The following is a 20,756-nucleotide window of genomic DNA, read 5'->3' as shown; positions in this document are numbered from 1 at the left end:
ACACCTTACCCCCTGAATTTCCACTGCGGATGCTTTGCTAGCCTCAGCTCTGGGAAACAACTCCTGATTTCTTCTTCTCTGTTCTCACTTCCAGAAAGTGGATACTGGCTGGACAAAGTCCAGTTACCTTGTTGCTCAGGAGAATATGCCACTGAGTCCTTCCCCCACCTCCTCTGTCAGCTCTGGTACCGAGTCCCAGCAGAGGGCTCTTCACTCCGCCCCCATTTCCTGAGATGAAGCTTGCTGTGGGCAGCACTTTAATTTCCCTCCCATGCAGTTTTAAGTCTCTGTACCTTCTCCCTCCCTCTCACCCAACCCTGTTCCCTTGGGTGAAGAAGGGTCCCTTCCCCTGGCCATGTTGAACTCCCTTCCCTTATTTCTTTAAGTTATCGCTTCTCTCTGACATCTTTTGACTCTGTCAACTCCTTCTCTGGTATAAATGTGCTTAATTCTCTGCCCCCTAAAAATACCTCCTTTGTTTCTGCTACTCCCTTGATCTATTGCCCCCTTCCATGTCTCCACTCACCATCAAACTGACTCATCAACCCTTTCTCACATAGCCTCTGCCTCCACCTCTCTAACACTGCTATCTCCAAGGTCACCAAGGATTTTTTTCAGTTGCCAAATAGAGCACTTGGAGCACATTTCGCATTTTCTACCCCCTTGGCCTCTCTGAAGCAGGAGGCACCTTGAATCAAACACTGCTTGCTCTGTTCTGCACAAGTGAATGCTCCTAGACCCTCTCCTGTATCTCTTGCTGCTCCTTCCTTCTCAATCTCCTTTGCTGTTACTCCTCTGTTGCCATAAAAGTTGGTTCTCCAAGGATCTACCCTCATTTCCCTACTCCCTTTACCCTGAATTTATCCTTGGGTAATCCCTTATGCTTCTGTGGTCACAAAACACTCCTTCTGTCCTAGCTCAAGCTCTCATCAATTATTTGCTGACCAATAGCTTTGTCCCTTATCTCTGAAATCCATCTTCTACTCCATTGCCAGTTACCTCCCAAAAACAAAATATAATCAATATTCTCCTTATTTCAAAATCCTCTAGTGGCTCCTGAGTGCCTGCAGAATAAAATCCAAACTTATTTTCATTGCTTTATGGATTCTACAATCTGTCCCCATCTACTTCTTGAGTTTCATCTCTTGTTTCCTCCCAGAACTATATCCTGTGGCCACATGGCATTTTTGAAGGTGTCCAAATAGTCCACCTACCTCAACCCTTTGCACATGTGGTTTCCTCAGCTGGGAAGACCCCTGTTCTAGCTCTCAAATAATTCAGCTCCTTTCCATACTCATACCAAATGCCCTTGGAAGGAGATAGCCAATAATTTTTTTTTTAAATGAATGGGTCAACCCTATTCACTCAGCTCTAATCAGAATTAACCATTCCTTCCTTTATATTCCCACAGCATGAGGACTGAAACCAGTCAGCACAGCTGCCCTTGGAAGGCAGTTCATTCTTTACCTGTCTCTCCCAGTAGTCCATGATCTCTTTTATTTACCCAGCTATTTTCATGTTGGCTGATGGGAAAGTTGGAATCCTCAGAGAAGCTGGGAGTGATTCATTCATTCTCCCACATGGCTGCCCCATAGTCAGTCAATAATCTACTTTTTAAGCCCAACAACAGTCTATTAAAAATGTGAGAATTGAAGTTTGCCAAGTGTACTTACAAATCTTGTGAGGCTTGACTCCTATCTGGGGTGACTCTTCGCTGCTGGGCTTGAGGTTGCTGAGAAATGATTAAAGATGATTTATTGTCAGAAGGGGAAACCTTGTGATGGAAGTCAAAGGGATGAGAAACAGTGCTGCAGTAATGAACAGATTTTTCGGCAATGTTTATGATCTCATTGCAAACTGCTTCCTGTGAGGTGGCCCCGAGATATCCAGAAACCCCCATAAAACAGTCAACATGGGGACAAAAAAAAAAAAAAAAGAAAGAGGAAGAGATGTAACATTCCAGACGAAGCACAAAAGTCCAGGGAAACAACAGAGTTGAAGATCCAGGTTAAAAAATAGATATTCCAGTAGTGGAGTGCAGGAGGGATCCAGGCGTAAGCATGGAAAAACAGGTAAGATACAGAAGAATTTGGAATTTAGTATAAATATTAAAAAAAAGGCAGCAGCATAAAAGCCTGTAATTAGTGAGTAACTGTTACAAACGGAATAATTTCAGGATAGAAATGCAAGTACATATCCCCAATCATGCACTAATACATTAATTTAATCCCACATGTAGGCAGAGTAGGAATATCGTCTCTAAATTTCTCTGCTTTTTTTGAGAGAGAAGGGGTGGCCTAACATGTCTCTCCCTCTACTACAATAGCTGCATAATTCTTGTAAATAATGGCTCTGTGAGTTAACCACGTATTACTTCAGTCTAGATTCTAGAAGTCAGTAAGGATTCTCTTTAGAAAAGCTACAGTCTTATTCAACAGGCATCTTACCACATAGCTCTTTTCAGATTCTGTGAGATCAGGTCCTGCTCTCAATGAATGATGAGAAGGCTGTGATCACCAAGCAAATTATAAGGGAGACATTTTAGCAGATGTCACATTGGAAAGAATTCAAAATAAAAGCGTGAGCAAATACACGTACCACACCATCACACTCGATGACACCGGAGACTCGCGGCCTACGGCCACCGAGTTTCCACGACAACACGGTGGGTGCACAGGAGAAAATGCAATGTACAGTTAGAAGCAAGCATCCAGGCAACGAAATGGGAAGTTGGAAACATGGCTGCAGTGAGGTGAGAATGAATAACACAGGGTCCCCAGATTGGCAGGAAAGAGACACAGAAGGGCTGTTTTAAAGAATAATTATGTCCCTCCATAACCACACACATCGATCCCCTCACTCTCAGCTGGCAAGCATCTATGGATGGGCTGCTGGACCAAAAGCCAGTTATCTTGTTGACTGGGAGCCTCCTCTGGCAAAGCAAGCTCAAAAACTATCAGGTATCCCATATTTTGGTACTCACAAAAACTGAAAAAGAGAGGAACGAGCTTTGAAAAGCACCTTGCTAATATCTGACGTATCAGATAAGACCGTTCCCCTGGAAAAATATGCACATGACACACTTTAGCTAAGTATGAGATGAGTTCAGGTATTGCATAGAGCAGAGCCTGCTTCCGGAAATAGGACAGTGTGTCCTGACGTAGTTGTAGAAATGAAACCATCACTCATCCCTCACCAGCTCAGGTACCAATGCTGACATGGAAACACAGGTGCGATCACGGCCAACCAAACCCATCTTTTAAGTGCGTCGGCCATAGTAGAGGGCAGGTCTTCAATGGAAGCGTGTTTGGAATCATTTCCCTCATTGAGGATTCAATTCCAAGCTCTAGGGAATCTCACTAAATAAATACTTAAAGAGCCACTCTTTTTCTTAAAGAGAAATCCTCCAGGGAACCTGCCATAACAGCAATGGGCCACAGCGACTTCAAGGCCTTCCAGAAGAGCACTCAGAGATCTTTTGTGTATAACTCACTTATTTCACAGAGAGGCCCAGAGAGGGTGAGGGCCTCCCCTGAAGCTACACAGCCAGTTAGTGGTAGAACTGTCTCCTGGATTCATCTACTGGCCCACTGGACCTTCTCTTTCATCCTTGGACCATTTCCCATATTATCAAGTGTGCTCCCTGACATTCTCTTCACAGAGTCCCACAGAAGCCCTGGAGACAGGCAGAACAGGGTTTCTCAGTCCTGCTTTCTTTTAAAATCCAGAAAGCTGAGGCTCAGAGGGGTTTTGTGCGTAATCCAGTCACACGGCGAGGGAGAGGTAAAGGTGCTAGGTGTTCTGTCCACTCCACCACACCGCCCCCCTCTCCTGTTCATCTCCACTGTCAATGACCTCATCCTACAGGCCCTACGTCCATCCCAGTCATCACTTCTACACTCATGTCCTTTTGGGAAACCTCTTCAAGTTCTCCAAACCCCTTCCCAACTGCAACCACCTAAACCAGTCCCCTTGGACTCTGGCAGGAGTGAAGGAGCAGACAGAACTGGAAGAGGGTACTTCGTGCTTCTACAATGGCTGAGGGTGTGCAGGCCTTTGTCAGACCTGGGCGGCCCCTTTGCCACCTATCCAGCTTCTGGATCAAGGCTTCTGTGTAACAAAGAAAAATAATGATATTTCCAATCACCTACACTGTGGGCTTTCATGTGGCAGAAGAATGAAACTTATTCTGGGCACCTGGAATGGGTGATACCTCCAGGCAGATTCTGACTTGAGAGAAGGGAACATTTGTAATAGTAAGAGCTGTCCAACAATAGAAGGAGTTACCTCAAGAGGAAGTGAGTTGACTGTCCCTGCAGCTCTTCCAGCAGAGGCTGCACTGACTTTTACTAGTTGGGCTATTGTAGGGCAATGCTTCTTAAGCTTTACTGTATGTTGATATCACCTTGTTCAAATGCAGTGTGACACTTGGGGTCTGTCCTAAGACTATGAATTTCTATTTGGTGAAGCTCATGCTGCTGGTCCACAGATCAACTTTGGGGAACAAGGCTGCAGAGGATCTCAATTATCCAACGTAGAGATTCTTTAGCTACAGTGTGCCAAGACTGATCTGAGTCACATCTCGTGAAAATAAAAGTCCTCATAAAAATAAAAATCCTCCCCGACGCTAGTTGGCGGCCTAATGACCTCAGGTCAGATGCAGAACAAAGAGAGAATGAGGACAATCTCTTGGCGTGATCTCCACAGTTTCCAGAAGCCCCCTAGCATCTTTCGATCAACTTAATCCCAAAGTGGTGACTGGACTTGATCAGCTAATAAATACTTGGGACTTAAAAGAGGTTTGGTGAATCAGATACAGTAAGAAGGACCTGATATTTTACCATCTCTTTCTTTTACAAAGCACTTTCTTTTTAAAGCAGCTTTCAAAGCAGATATGGGTCCATTACCTCATCTGAATCTAGTACTAACTCTTTGACTCGGGGAGGGCAGAAAAAAAATGTTAAGGCTCAGAGAAGTCTGAAGACTCGCACAAGGTAGCAAAGCCACCGAGCGCTGAGACTCTCGGTGTCTGATCACCACACGCCACTTCCCTCAAGTGATAATCAGAGAGCTGGTGTATCACGATACCCAGCTTCTGCCTCTTCTGAAAACAAGCAGTGTAACTTCTCTTATTGATTACTCTTTCATCATGTAAATGGCACAGTGTGCATTAATATATATTATCCAATCATTAACTCAAGGGGCCCCCATACTGGAAAGGATACTGATGGTCCAGCCTTCCTTGGTCTCATGGCCTCTCCAAAGCAGAGGATAGTCAGCATAGTCTTCACATCTGGACAAACTTAACATCTAGTACAAACTTAATTCATCCCTGAGAGGCAGGGGAGACATAGTTCTTTATTTAACATTTGTGAAAAAAATGAAGGAAGAAGGCAAGATAAACATTTATCTTATTAGAGAGAAGGCAAGATAAACATTTATCCTATTAGCCAAGATTCAATGTCTCCCTACTGGAAATGCTTTCCTTAGCTATAAATCAAACATCTCTATAACTGAAATATAAAACAGGTTTGTTTTTATTTGGGGGGGTGGCATGGGGTGAACCCTCAGAGGAGACAAAAACCATTAACATCTATCACAGGGATTTGCCCATCACTTCAAAGGCTTTTTACCCTCAGATTTTTGTTTTTCCTCCAGGCATATGTTTTTTCTTTCCCTGGCCCTATTTTCTAACCATGTACAGCTTTATGTATCTCTTCCTCTGAACCTATGCTGTCCAATGTGGTAGCCAGTAGCCACATGTATCTACTGAACACTTTAGATGTGGCTAGTATGACATGTTTTGTAAGTGAAAATACACACTGGATTTCAAAAACATAGTACAGAATAAAGAATGCAAAGTATCTCCTTAAGAATTCTTACATTGACTATATATTACAATGATACTACTCTGATATATTGGTTAAATAACATAGTATTAAAATTAATTTTACCTGTTCCATTTTACTACCAGAAAATTTAAAATTACATATGTGGCTACTTGACAATATTGCTCTGAACCCTCCCAGGTCCTCATTGTCTGTCCTTACTTAAGCCTAAAAGTAGATACAAGTTCTCACCAGGACCTCATCCAAGGTTAAGAATAAAGGGAATATTATCTCATGCTGAGTACATTTCGGACTCTTGGAGATGCACTGAAATTTTTCACAGGTTTAAAAAAACAGCAATCGGCCCAACACACACACAGGCACACGTGCCCATGGCACTGCCCTCCATTCCCTCCATCAACAGTACAGCAGGTGACAGTCGCTGATGCAGAACTGCTTTTCTTCCACAGTTGCAGACATATACACAAGCCGTCCCTCTTGGCCTGGAGCACTGGTTTCATTTTCCCTGAGTGAACAATCCTGCATGTGTCCTTGCTCTGTTTCTCTGTTGCCCTTCCATCTTCAGGTCACAGAAGTCCCTCAGAAATCTGACCCTAGCCTCCTGGGGATGGTAATCCCTCTGGATCCACAAAACACTTGGGGCTGCTGTGGAGTCACTCAGCATCCTCTTCCAGCTTTGGGTGTGTGCCAAAGTCTCAAAGCCCAAAATAAATTGTCCACCCGATGAAGGAACAGCAGGAAGTCCTGGAGATGTGGAAAGGACAGAGGAACTCAACCTCACCGTGGCCCTGTGCACTTCCAGAAATGTCACCGGGCTCTTCTGCTCTTCTAACCTGCCAGAGTTCCGCAGAGATGGCAACCTCTACGCATCTCATGCCCCGAAGCTTCCGTTCTCTTTAGATTCTACCTCACCTTTCTGGTGACTCACATTGGTCTCCCGGGGGGACACTGGACTTCGTTGAGAAAATCTGGCTTCCAGGTCAAACTCTAACAGTAATTTATTATCTTTTGAGCAAAATTCTTAACTTTTTTGGACTTCAGATTCTTGGTAAAATAAGATTAGACATGATTTACATAAATGTCCTGTTGGCTCTAGTGTTCCATGATTGGAGTACGCATGCCCTATGAATGGAGAACTAGCAGTGGGCAGGGTTGACCTGGCTGAAGGGAAATAGCAGCCCACTCATTGACCACTGAAGGCTGGGTGGGGGAGGGCTTTTGACCATCACCTCTAGACGTGGAAAAAGAGCTCTGACCCTGTGGGAGGTAAGGGGTTGCCCCGGACAGTGATAGATTTGCAGGTGCTGGAACACCACGGGCAAACTGCCAGAGGAGTCAGAAGACATGAGTGGTTCGGCTCCTGGGTTTTGGCTCTAGGAAACATCCACAGGACCCTCCATACGCAGTCCCTGACCCCACTGAGTTCTCCTTTTGAGTTTATTGAGAAGATGATCCCGGCTTAATTATAAAACTAATGACAACCAGTGAGTTCAGCTGCTTGCCACGTAGACTTTATCTCTTTGCAGGTTACTCTACAGATAACACCATAGCTTTGTTGTAATTTGAACCTGATTACAACACTAAAACTAAGCACTCAGCTATCTCATCACAGTCTGTAGTGTGGTCTTCTGTTTCTTTCCTAAAACAAGCAGAGGAGTGAGGGCAAATGTGTATTCAAGTATGAAGAAACTAAAAGCTTTCCAAGAGGAGGGCTTCGTACTCAAGGTGGGAGAGAATAAGGAGAAGTACTAATTTGCAGAGTGCCATTCTGAATTGTCTAAATTCTAGATTTGTGTAACCCAAAATAAAAGGATTCTCCCATCATCTACTTTCTTCTCTTTCTTCCCCCATCTTCCTCTCTTAGGCGGAAGAGAGTAAGGAGGACAGAGCAAACAGCTTTTGTTTCCTTTCCCTGTCACCTCGGTGTCACCCAACTGTGTATGTATTGTGTTCTAACTACATGCTCTGTGCCAGGTGCTTTCATCTCCATGATATCTCATTTGATCCTCATAATAATTCAGTAAGGTGGTCAATATATACCTTGTTTTACAAACTAAGACCCAATATGTCTGAGCTGGGAATGTGAAGAGCCACAATTTGAACCCCAGTCTCTCTGACTCCAGGTCTTGTGCATTCCTTTATACCTGGATCTCCTGAGCTTATGATTTGCAGGGGAGGTATCAGAATAGCTGGATCAAGAGGTCACCTTAACCTGCCCAGTATCCTGCAGCTGGCATTAGGGTTTCTACTAGCTACCATTTCTCCTTACACCTTTCAGGGCTGGACACTTCAACTTTGGTACTTAGTTTCCCACCTTAGGAGTTGCAACAATACCTGTTGGTTGTTTTTGTAAGAACTGCAGCCAGTGTCTCTCCCCAGGCCATAAATTGTTAAATACCTTCTGTATTTACTTAGAGATTTCCCTTCTGAGTGAGTCAAAGAAAAATGTTTCCCACTTTTAGTTGGGTATCTTAACATTTTTAATTTCCTTTTTGCTCTTTCAAGTTGCATCACATGCTTTCCTTCCATTTTTGATTCCCATGCTCAAAGCAGGCCTATGCTTTGTTCTTATCTTTCTGGGAACGAATCTAGTTTCCACGTTGTAAGGGATATCCCTCGAAGTCACCAAAGCACATCTTTCTTTCGTCAGTTAGTAGATTTCCTTCCTCTCCTTTCTCTAAGGTGGTAGACTGTTCTTGTGTTTCTCAGACAGACGTTCTGAAGACACATAGCTTTGCTAAATACTTGTATTTTAAACTTTATGCCCCCTGATTTTATTGTTTGACTGGCTTCCTTCCCATTAGGAACCGAACCAACATCACACAAATTTTGTCATTTTTCTCAGGTCTCAGCTTTCTCATCTCATCATAAAAGTCAAATAGATCAGAGGGGCCAAGGAGTTCACAGATGGACTCAGGTGTGACTCTCTTGAAATTTTTTGCAACACTATGTGTGCTGGCCTAGAGTCCTTGGCGGACCTCAGATTTACAAAGGTTCCATGATCCAGAAAAAGTTATGAGTCACTGGGGTAGACGATGATCTTTAAAGATTCTTTTTAATTCAGAAATTCTGTGAGGCTTTCTCACCAATTATAGAGACTCAAAAACTAAGGCTGGATGTCAGTCAGCAAATAGTGCTTCTATCTGGAGGAAACTCAGTAAATATTTGATGATGGTAATGATAAAGATTTCCAAGGCAAATTGTCCCCTTTACTTTCTTGATTGTTCTAAGCCTTCTTGGCCAAAATTATGCCCAACAAAATCCAAGAACGTGGTTGAGGATTCTGAACTCTTGGGCACTTTGTATGTGTTTTCATCCCATTAGTTAAGCTGTCCCTCAAACAATAAAAGGAAAAACTTTCATCTTTTAATTGAGAAGGTCTTCAGGTCTATAATAAGCCCACTATTTAAAATGTTATATTTGTTCTTTCTCTTTTCAATTGAAATTCACACAGGATTGTTAGCTAATCAAGAAAACTAAAGCAAGAAAGAACTTCAGTTTTCTTGTCTGAATCTTTTGTTTATAGACTGGGAAGCTGCCAGAGAAGGGAAGTGACTCATCCAAAGACACACAGCAGGCTAATGGCAGAGCTGGAGCTAGAACCGGGTATCCTGTCAACTCAGTGCTCTTCCCACTGGACCCTGATTTCCCCTAGAAACCCCCTCACTTGACTCACCTCCTCTGCTGTTCAGAGAACACACACCCAAAAACATGAGTGATGGACCCAATGTGATATCAGTTTGGGAGGCTACAAAGGAGTGAAAAGTCAAACCTTTCACAAAGAAGTATATGCACATCTGCAGAGAGTTAGGGGTGGCAGGTGGGCTGGACAGGTGACGAAGGGGAAGGAAAGCAGCAGAGCAGGGACTTAGCACCAAACTGGGAAGTTTGACAAGGGAGTTACAAAGGTCACGTGACCTGAGGAAGCTGACTAGGCTTGTTGTTAGGAGGTGCTGTGAATATGCACTGTGGCACCAACAATCCCCATGCTCTGCTCCAGCCTCTTCTCCACACTCCCCAATTCTTTCCACTAGCAGATACCGTTAGGCTCACCCAAAGCAGGAGCTCACCATTCCCTGTACCCACTTTCCCGTTCCCAGGCCGTGGCTGCGCTATTTGCTTGCCTGGAATGCCACCTTCTTGCTGTTCGCCTATCGTAAAACTCCCTGTTCTTTAAGTCCCAGATCAAATACCACTGTTTTCATGAAGTCTTTTCAGACAACCATCTCCCCTTCCTGCTGCTTGTTTTTGCTCCCCATCTTGAACTTTCAGAGTGGGCTGTTTGTGACTCTCCTTCTCTGTCTGTCTAATTATCTGTGAATATGTCGTTTCCCCAAAGGAGAGCATATACACTCCTTTTGTTGGGGTCGGTCTTTCATTTTTATTTTTTTTCACTCAACAAGTATTTATTGAGTGCCTTCCATATATTAGGTGTCATGGTCTCTGACCTTAGGCCACTAATACTCTAACTATGACACAGAGAAGCAAAGGGGCGAATACCACAGAGCTGAGAAGTGCTCCCACAGGTCAGGTGCAGGGGGTGTGGAAGCACAACGTCGGAGCCCTTCATCCAGTCACCCCTTAATCCAGGGGTGACGGGATGTCAGGAAAGGCTTCCTGGAAGAAGTAAACTCTACATGGAGAAGTGAAGGGTAAGTGGGAATTATCCAGGCAAACAAGCATGATAAGCTTTGGAAGATGAGGCTGGCTGGCTATCTGAACAGCCAGATCACATGGGGCCTCCGAGCCCATGAAGGACACAATTGCCTGACGACTTTCATCGCTATCTCTTGCAGCACTGAGCACCATGCCTGGAACGTTCTAGATGCTTGAATGGAAGCGTAAATGACTGTAGCATTTCAGAATGTTGATATTTTAAGGCTCTTGGGTAAAATTCCCTGTTTACTGGTTGGATACTCAAATTGGTTCCCAACAACTATAATAAAATCGAACTTTTGGTTCAACTCCCCATAGCAAGGAGAATAGTGGCGAGCAATTTTCCTGATACCACAAACTGGTCTGAAATGCATTTATCTAAATAGGTGACACAGCTTGAGGTCAATCATCCTGACGGTGCACCAAAGAAAGAACAGTCATCATCTTTAGCTCTGTCACCCAAAGATTGCCTCAAGAGGCAGGCAGCTTCCTTTGAACGACCCATTTCCCGAGCGGCCAGCCCCTGCGCCCAGTCCCAGGAAGGGAAAGGAAAGGGGATTGGAAGGGTGATGTGTGGCAAGAGCCCCTTTCACACCACCCTCTGGCTCTCAACAGGGAGCAAGGTCTGCACCCCTGCCTGGGCGCACCCATGGAGAAGAGCAGAAGAAAGGAAGAGAGAGGAAGTAGTGTACTTGGGGGCTGCAGGCCCACCAAGAAAGGAAAACCAATTTCCACCAAGCCTAGCTTTCCATGTTACCAGCTCCGTCCCTCCTCCCGTTAGGAAGCGGGAAGTGTATGCCCCTAACCTCACCCGGAGCTCCGGCACCTTGCGCACTTCCTGTACACAGGAATCCTGGAATCAGGTTGTTATGACTCACTGCTGACAATAACGAGGTCTCCGGGCACTGTGAATGGACTTAGAATGTTTACAAAATTGTTCCTGTGTCAGAAACATTTAATGCTGTTCAGCTAGCCACTTCATTACCTCTCTCCAACGAACTATTCTTTCCTTAACCGGACTCACCCTTTTCTTCCTCATGGAACACATTCCAGGAGTACCTGCTCCGGAGCCAGGCAAAGCCTTCCCCAGGTATTGCTATTTCCCTTGGCCCCTAACTTGGAGCCAGAGCAACAAATCACTTTATGGAGCCTTCCCACATGTCGGAATCCCACCTCCTCATTTAATCCTTACAACCACCCTTTTGGGGGGGGGACTGCTTTCACTCCTACTTTGCACATGAGAAAACCATGGCTGGGGAGGGTAGGGTTAAGTAGCTTGCTAGTGAGAGTGTAGCCTTCATTAGTTATCATTGTCTCACTGCCCTTCCCTGCAGCAAATCGTCTCCCATTCCCAACTGATAGGCTGAAGCTGGAAGTCTGGCTTCATGTGTTTCAGGCCTCTGTGTGCCTGTGGGCTCCAAGCATACCTCTATTACTGCAGTCATGACACTACTGTGTCTGCCAGTCTCACTGGAACATAGGCTCCTCAAGGGCAGGGATACGATGACCCCTTTATCCTGCCCAGAGGATAGGTCTTCAGGTCTTGAATAAATATTTGTTGAGTGAATAAATGAAATTTAAAGGGAAACTGGGATTGCAGGTCTGAGATCAAGCATAGTCTACTGTGGACACTGTCCACAATTAATAGTTTGAAGAGACATATTTAAGAGTTCTATCTCGTTCTAAAGACATTCTAGAATGTTCTCAGTTCCAGAAGTACCTCTAGATCACCCAAAGTGAACAGCGTCCGTTTACAAAGTGCTGACCATGTTCCACTCTCAACCCCTGTACTTAGCACTTCTCATACATTACTTTGTGGAATCCTCTCAACTGCTCTATGAGATAGGTATTATTATCGCCATTTTACAAATGAAGAAACTGAGGCCCAGAGAGGGGAAGTAACTCCCAAGTCTCTAGACAGTAGGAAGTGAGCAGGAATTCAAACCTGGCTCCTTTGGAGAAGCTGCCCAAAGTCTTTGACTTTGGGGGTATTAAACAGCATAGCAAAATGAGAATCATGATCTGATTTTTCATCTCTTCCCCTCCCCCAACTTTTCGGCTCTCAAAACACCCTATGGCCGCCTTGGTCCAAATCCTGAAATCTCTGTAGCTGACCCAGTGAGAAGATGGGACAGTCAGCTAAAAACCTGCCATGCCCCATAACTCTGAGGGCCCCAGCGCTGGGCCTGCATGTTCCTCCCAGAACCAGAATGCATTTGTTCATCAGTGAACAAAGGCACCAGGTACCCACACAAACACGAGACAGGACGAGGACCTGATGGAGCTGAGCACTGGCAGAGAGCTGTGGGTTATGGAAACAAGGCATGTCTCCCATAAGACAGGACCGTGCTGAGCCAAACAGAAGCCTGGTGCTGTCAGCTGTGCTAGTCTGAGCAAACTGAGATGATCTCCAGCGCATGAACGGGACACGAGGAAGGTTTCCTTCTTAGGGGCTCTGGCACCAGGCCAGGAAGTACCCAAAGTGGGGGTAAATTTTGAATCACCTCAAGAGGCCAGAATAAAGCCTGTCTTTTGCCTCCAACTGTCCCCAGCCCCTGACACCTTAATCAATGACCCCTCTGTTCCCTCCTGGGTGATATTTTTGCTCCTGAGGCAAGCAAGTGGGTCTCACCGGCATCCACGCGGCCTCAGTAGATGGACCGTGGGGGAGACGTCTGGCCCACCCTGCCAACTCAGACGCCAAGGCACACACGTCATGCTGCAGGCCTACCTGGCTCACACCACTCCGAGCAGCCTTCCTCTGAGCCTGCTCGCCACCTCTATGCAGCTCTGTCTGCTCAGACTCCCTTCCTGGAAAAGGGCTACCCAGGGGCTTGCTGGGCCGGCTCTCCTCTGGGCTGTGGAGATCTGAGAGTCTCTGTTCGGTGCTCAGGCACCTGACCACGTCTGAAGGTTTCAGGCAGCTCTTCTTAGAAATCTTGGGTCCACCAGGGTATCTCTCACCTGCCTCCCTCTCTGCTCTCTTCTCATACTGTCTGCTTTCTTCTCGCCACGGCTGCTGCTTACCCTGGCTGCTAAAGGCATCGCTAAGCTCCGAGATGACCCTGTCAGAGCTCCCAAGCAGCGGCTGGGAGAAGCTGTCCTGGCGGATACCTGAAGGTGGCATGTGGATACCACTGTCTCCATTGATGGTACCAGGTGCCAGGGAGTAGGCTTTGTGCGGGGGAAGTAGGGCCAGTGGGGAACCCACTGAGCGTGGGGTGGACCAACTTGAATGGGGGAGTCTGAGGGGCAGGGAGGGGCTGGGCCTTGCCAACAAGGCAAAGTAGTCAGTGTTATAGACAGAAGCCTCCGGCAGAGGAGGCAGGGGTGGGGTCAGGGCCAGAGGATGCCTGCCTGGGACGCCTACAGTCAGCGAGATCCATTCAGAGGTGACAGCATGCAACTCAGGGGACAGGGCTCGGTGGGGGTGAGGCAGAGATGAGGGGGCTGGCATGATGAGCTTGCTGTGACTGGGAAACTTAAAAAGAAAAGGAGAGAGAGGAAAACAAAAGAAAGAAGCAAAGGTACAAGGGTCAGCATAAAGAAGAAAGGAGGAAAATAATCACAAGGGACATATAGAGAGGAATGAAATGGATAGAACGAGTGGGACACTCTGGTGTCCAAAAGGAAATCATAGGGTTAGGTTTGGAGAGAAACTGGGATGTGGGTGTGAGTCTGCAGGAGTGTGTGCAGACGGGGGGGCAGGGGGGATAAGAGAAGCAGCTGGTGTAGAGATGGGACAAAGGGTCCCATCAGGGCAGTTACACATGGTGCCTGCCTGGTTTGCAAAATCAGACTTTCAAAGGGACACACTGGAAGCTCCCCATCCTGGCCCATCCACCACCTCTGTAACCAAAGCCTTGACCCAGAACCATGAGGGAAAAACAGTGGCCTGCCATTGCCATGGCCTTTCCTTGGGCTTTTATTCTCCCTTGGGGGCACTCAGCAAGGAGCCTTCTGGAGAAGAGTTATGAGCACTGCAGTCATGTTGTTTTACAGTCACACTTGGCTATAGTCAGGTAAAACAATCGAGTTGAGTTCCCCATATTATTACAAAGCAGAATCCCCTGTGCCAGTCTCACACCTTCTCCCCATGAGATCACAGGATATAGGTCTGGCTGTGCAGGAAGCCTGGGTCAGCCTGTCTAATGCTTTCTGCCAAGAACCATGTCCTGGGGTCAGCGACGAGCAGTTGGAAGAGGAGGAAATGATTAGAGGATGAGAGAAAAAAGGTACCATCCTCGTGTCATCCTGTATCCCTGGTCCGGCTTTCCTTCTTCTGGCCATCCTCCCTACAACTTACAATGGCAGTATGGCCAGACTCTTTCACAGGAAGTCATCCCACCATGCCTCTCCTGAGACTAAGGTCCTAATTTTTTGTTCACTTTGGGAAAGCAGGGATGGGTTTCGAATAATTTGCATTTTAAAACAAGCTTGCTCATAGTTAATGTTCAGGAAGGCAAACATTTTATTATAAACTTATTTCTTTTCAGCCCCAGTGTACACAGAGATGCTATAAGTCCCTTTTCCAAGCTGGTTTCTGCTTGCAAAGAATACTCTGGGTTTTTATCTTCTGCAGGCCAACCTTGACCAACAAGATGACTAAGAGAACCATACTGGGCCATGGTACGCATGGTACAGTGGTGGTACCCAGACCACCAGCTTTACCTAGGATGGGTTGCTCCCAGTACAGAGTTTTAGACCAATGGATAAAGGCTCTCCTTTCTCTTTTCTTAGTCATGTTATTCCCAGAGCAATCACCTTAAGCTCTTCCTTTTCCCGAGATGATATTTTTCCGACCAAGTGTAGGAAAAATGCCATTTGAATGCATGAAAACAGATGCCTGTGCATATACCCTGCATTACTGAGGATGATTCTTAATCACCGTGCTGAAGAACCACCCCTGAGGGCCTGCGTGCCATCAGCACTGTGGGTCTGTCATGCTGAGTGTGAAAACCAGTGACGAGAAGCTTAGGTACCTGTGGACTCGCGGTGGCACTACGACTTGGGGAGGAGGAGAAAGGCAAGTCGATGTAATCCACCGGGTTTTTCACCAGTGGCCTTTTGATCACGTCCACATAGGTGATGGGGAAGATGCCTTGCCGGGAAGTCCCTGGGATCCTCCCTTCGTACCAGTTCTCATCCACCTGTCGAAGCAGCATGATCCTCTCACCCTGTAAGACACGGCAAGGCAAATGTTCTTGTCCCATCATGCCTCAGCACGCCTGAGACCTCTGCCTGCACCCTCTGCACTCCTGCCTTACTTATCACATTCTTTGCTCAGAACAACCTTCCTTGCTAGACCTGGATGGAATGAATATCACTGGGATAGAGAAGCCAACAGCAGTAAATCTACCTGGGTGCTTGGGAGTTAAGCTTGGTCTTTACATATTTCAGGAAAGGCAACGGTCAGATTTATTCCCCCAAGCTAGGAGGTAAGTGTAGTGTTTTTATTCATTTAATGCAAAACAGATATCCAAAGTTCTCTAAGGCAAAGGTTTTGGGGGATTCTCTTTTTTTCTTTTTATAATTTTATTTTGTTCCTATATCATTATAGAAAAATTAAAACACAAGTAAACATAAAGCAGAAAATAATCATTACCCATAATATTAGCACTGGGGGTTAACTACTGTTCATATTTTGATATATGTACTTCCCAGATTGAATTCTATACAAGTGAATTAGACCTGTACATATTTTCCTATAAAAATGGAGTATGCACTGTATTTCCCTTTTCCAACTTGCTTTTTTATACTTAACCACATCGTGAGCCTACTTCTTTATCAAGAAATATAGTTCGACATTTTTAACAGTGTCGCACAGCCTAAAGGACCACTGTGGGATGTTCTACTGCACGTAACACATACAGTGACTTCATTAGTGGTTTCCCAATATTGGGCAATTGTGTTGCTTCCAGTGTTTCTCTTTCTAGAAGGGGACTCATCTTTATCTAAGGCACATGCTCACGTCTCTCAATCCTCAATAACATTAGGAATTTTAATAACTCTAGCAAGCCAGAGGATACCGACATGTGAAAAGTGTCTGAATTCCTGGGAAGAACGGTGTCTCTGCACAGCTTAACTGAGTTCAAAATAAGCACGCTCAGCTCCTCAGCTCCTCAATGATAATGATAACATTGGTATCTCCTGCTTACTGGGCACCAACTAGATGCCATGCGTCACGCTGGGAACTTCACATATGTTGTTTTATTTAATCCTCGTTCAACGGCTCTATGAGGGCCACTTATCTTCATTTTGTTATATTAATCTATGTGAGGAAATGGTGGCTCGGAAAAAAGACTTAATTCCCCAACAGCCACACAGCTGAGAACCCATGACTTTTGGCCACAACGTGTTTCAAACTTCTCCTGGTGTCAAAGGGCTTGCTTTTCTCTACCAGGCCACATCACTATGGTGTAAAACTTAGTCGCCTACCTAGTGCTTTTGCCATCATTAGTTGCTCAACGAATGTGGGTTGAATACAGTTTACAAAAGATGTCTAAGATTCCAGAAATACTGCCTTTAATCCGTGAAATCAATGTAGTTGAATCCTGACACTATCCCGGGATTTATTTTTAAAATGCTTCACCTCAGAAAATTCTCCACACGCCCTTAGTGCCATCCTCGATTGGGCCCCCCTCTAAGGTGCACCGACAGCACTGCCACACTGGAACAGCACTGCTATGCCACACTGCCACCCAACAGACCCCGAAGCAAGGGATGAGCGGGCGGCTTACCTTTCTGAAGGACATTTCTACTTGCGTATCACCATTAAAGTTAAACTTAGCAATAGCTTCTCCATATTCCAAAACCTGCAGCGGTGTCAACTTTTTGGGCTGAGGCTTCTCTGCAGGTGGAAGCAGCTGAGAAAGGAAAGGAGGTGAAAGAGAAAAGAGAAGAAAGTGGGGACACGAGAGGAGAGGAGGAAACAACACACAGGTTCGCGGTAAATAAATGTTGCTTTGGGCACCGCCGGGCTTTTCCTCAGAAAAAAGGGGCTGCGGTACCTCAATGTAGGTGCGTGGAAAGATGCCCACGCGGCCATGGTGTTCGCCTTCATACCAGTTCTGGTCGATCTGCTTATAAATGTAAACAATGTCTCCCTTTTGCAGAGGAAGCTCCCTGTCAACAGAGGGGTGTGAATTTTAGCAGATGTTTCAATATGTGTAAGATAAAGACACACATTTTTTTTAACAAAAGGAGACCTCGAGTGGGGTCAAAGGGAGAAAATTACACCAGAGGAGTCTCCATATTTGGAAGTGAGAACCCCACTATGCAGGAAATTACATCACGCGTGGCATTGTTCCAGTCTTCTGTGGGATGGATGTTAACGTTTAAACTGACTAGCTCTCAAAAGTGCTCATTTTGTTGTGGTTTTTCTCCACGTTTGTTTTGCGAATGCCGGCTTATGCTCAGATTATTCATGTAACACATAGCAATGCACTTGGTAGTCTTAACGGATGTTCGTTATATGGTGAAAGACATTTCCATCTAGATACTTTCACTGCTTTCACTACCCTCTTCTCTGCCCTGGCAAGGCATGCTTCATTGCCTTCAGTAACGCTTCAATTATTTCTCATATTAGTATCTTCTATCATTCCATCCATCCATCATCATGCAGTAGAAAGGCTCTGAAATCAGGCAGATCTGGGGTCAAATCTAGTTATACCATTGACTAGCTCTGAATCCTTGGGCAGAACACTTAATAGCTGAGATATTATCAAAATAGGAATTAACTCAGAGTTGTTGAATTCAGCAACAAACTACAAAGAAAACACCCAGCATGGTGTGTGTCATACAGTTAACTCCTGGTAAATGTTAATTCACTTCCTTTTCAACATAAAGGGATCTTGGAAAGAAAAGTATTCTTCATGCCTTTTTTCAACTTTTCCATATCCATCCCTTTGTTTGCCTCAATAACAACGGTGTTAACCTCTAATCAGGATTCCTTTTGGGGGAAAAAAAGGAGACAAAAAGATAACTTACAAACAAAATGAAAACTCAAAAGGAGAACGAAAATTGTAACTTGAAATTTTCTTGGACTTAAAAAAAGATGACCTAGATCTTTTCCATTTGCATCAAACCAACAGCCTGGGAAGGTCTCTGACTGTAATTTGGAAGGGGTGTGCCTGCTTTGCAGTGTGCCAGGAAGTCCCACGGTACATGAGAGATGCTGGCTAAACAATGGGGCACATCTGGAAAACTTGACACAAAGTCAGCACGTGCTGAATGAAAGAACAAGGCAGCCTTTGTGGGTCTTACACTGTAGACAGGGTTCTGATCCTAAAGAAGCCCATGAAGGGGATCCAGGGCTTTTGTCTCTGTAAGAAGGAACATCTTTGGTCAAATTTTTGCCATAGCCCTCTTGGGGGGTGTTCTGAATTCCTCCCTCCCCATTACCCACAACCATGGACTCAGGGATCAGCACTACCCTCAGCCATAGCCACCCTTGCTGGAGGTCTGCAGGCTCCAACCCTGCTACCCTAAGTGACTTGCAACTGGACAGGCAGGTGGGAGCGGTAACGGCCCCACTGTTAAGATGGGTAGAACAGCTCATGTGAGAGTGAGAGGTCTGTAGTCGTGGCCACAGGAGATATACCATGGGGTGTTTGGGAACACACCTCCATCTCCCAAAGAACCATATGACAAGGTCTGATGGTAACAAGGTTTGAAAAACGGTAATATGATATAGCTTTTAGATCTTTCCTAGAGAGTCACCATTAGCACAGTAGAGGCTCGGAGAAGTCCTATGGGAAAGAAACCTGTTAAACTTTGTTGAATTGACTGTTCCCACAGAACACTTTTTTAAGTGACATACTATGGGGAAAAATAGAACCCAGTGACTGAAGATGTTGAAAAGGCTTAAGTCTATGCACCTGCCATTTACTCTTTTAAGAGTTTTATTAACGTTTTTTGGAGACAGCATGGCATGATAAAAGCACTGAGTCCAGAGGAAGGAACCCTCTGTCCGGCATTGGCGATGTTGATAAATGGTGACAAGTTCTGTCTACCTCAGTTGTCTCACCTGTTCTATTTCTATTTAGAGTTGCTCTAAAGAAAAAAAAAATTGTTTTAATACGTTTTAAAAATAAACTCTAGGTAAATGTAATATTACCAACAAAACACCATTCAATGACTATTACATGGGCCTTTCTCAAATCAAAGAAAAAAGGGAAGAAGGTAAAACTAAACATTAATTTATATATCTTTGTAATCCTGTCTCTGGTTACAAAAGGGGGTTACTGACTTTTGCTACATTGTACAAAATGTTTTGGAACTATATTACCTCGGCTACTCTGCATAGAGGCATTTCAACGCTCATTTTACAGATGTGGACATGTGAGGCGGGAGACATTGGTGACTTGCCCACAGTCACAGAGACAATAAGTGGCAGAGTCAGGACTCTAAAGCCCATAATCTTTCTGGCACATGATGTCGCCACCTCTTGAACTGAAGGACTAGAGTAATTACAAACATACCCGGTGCACCAGATTTGTGCCTAGATTCTGGAAACCGTGTCCTGGTTTTGTGTTGAAGGAGATCACGGCTGAGCAGCCTCCACACAGCAGTTCCCAGTGTCTGAGGATGGGGAGCTCTCCCTCTCCTCACCAGACATGGGACCTCCCGGCAGCAGGACAATGCATGGCTGCTAGTCATTGCTGCCAACGAAAACTCATGGTCCATTTTAGCCCATAATTAGATATAAAGTGAGCAGCTACCTTCTGGAACCCAGTCATTGGTAGAATTTCTCAAATTTCATTGTATAAAGGTTTCCTGGTCACTAAATTTTAGGTAACACTGGGTTAAATAAATTAATTAGGTTTCTTCATTGAAAGACTTCTAGAGCCATTAATATGCCAATGTGGGGGTGGGGAGGTACAGACATAATATACCCCAGCCTCATGTCTACGAAAGAACACTCCTTTTGAGAAATATTTTACAGAGCTAGCACTCTGAGGAACATACTTAGAGAAATGCTGGTCTCCTGTAGGTTCCCACAAGCCTTTAATCTCTTCGGATATTGTAGCAAATATTGTCAAGTTATCTACCTAGAGACTGGTTCTGGTTCCTTCCACAGAAAGGGTGGGTCAAATCGAGCCACCATTTAAATAAGCAAATCGAGTCCCTAAATAGGATGAGGCAGGGTGGCACAGTGGAAAGAGCCCAGGTTCTGGCACCGGGATGCTTGGGTTTGAATTCTGACATCATCACTGACCAGCTTGGGCAAGTGCCTTAAACTTGCAGTCC

The 20,756-nt window shown here is 45.2% G+C and overlaps 1 protein-coding gene across 50 annotated transcripts in view; it reads right to left on the bottom strand.

Annotated features, from left to right (window-relative positions):
* SORBS1 (sorbin and SH3 domain containing 1) overlaps positions 1-20,756 on the bottom strand; it is a 221,724-nt gene that overhangs the window by 7,546 nt on the left and 193,422 nt on the right. For 33 of the 50 annotated variants that reach the window (XM_081073924.1, XM_081073928.1, XM_081073929.1 and 30 more), the window contains 4 exons: positions 17,516-17,630; positions 17,246-17,371; positions 15,488-15,682; positions 1,674-1,732 (listed from right to left, as the gene is read on the bottom strand). In XM_081073924.1, coding sequence (XP_080930050.1) covers positions 1,674-1,732; positions 15,488-15,682; positions 17,246-17,371; positions 17,516-17,630 — 495 coding nt within the window. Of the gene's footprint in view, positions 1-1,673; positions 1,865-2,447; positions 2,508-13,236; positions 13,987-15,487; positions 15,683-17,245; positions 17,372-17,515; positions 17,631-20,756 lie in introns of all 50 variants that reach the window. The other 17 variants (XM_081073893.1, XM_081073915.1, XM_081073937.1 and 14 more) reach the window with 7 other exon arrangements.

This window comes from Rhinolophus hipposideros (assembly GCF_964194185.1).
Source record: "Rhinolophus hipposideros genome assembly, chromosome: 15".
In the NCBI taxonomy this organism is placed as follows: domain Eukaryota; kingdom Metazoa; phylum Chordata; class Mammalia; order Chiroptera; family Rhinolophidae; genus Rhinolophus; species Rhinolophus hipposideros.
The sequence above is the reverse complement of the archived record's forward strand: the minus strand, read 5'-3'. Positions and strand labels throughout refer to the sequence as shown.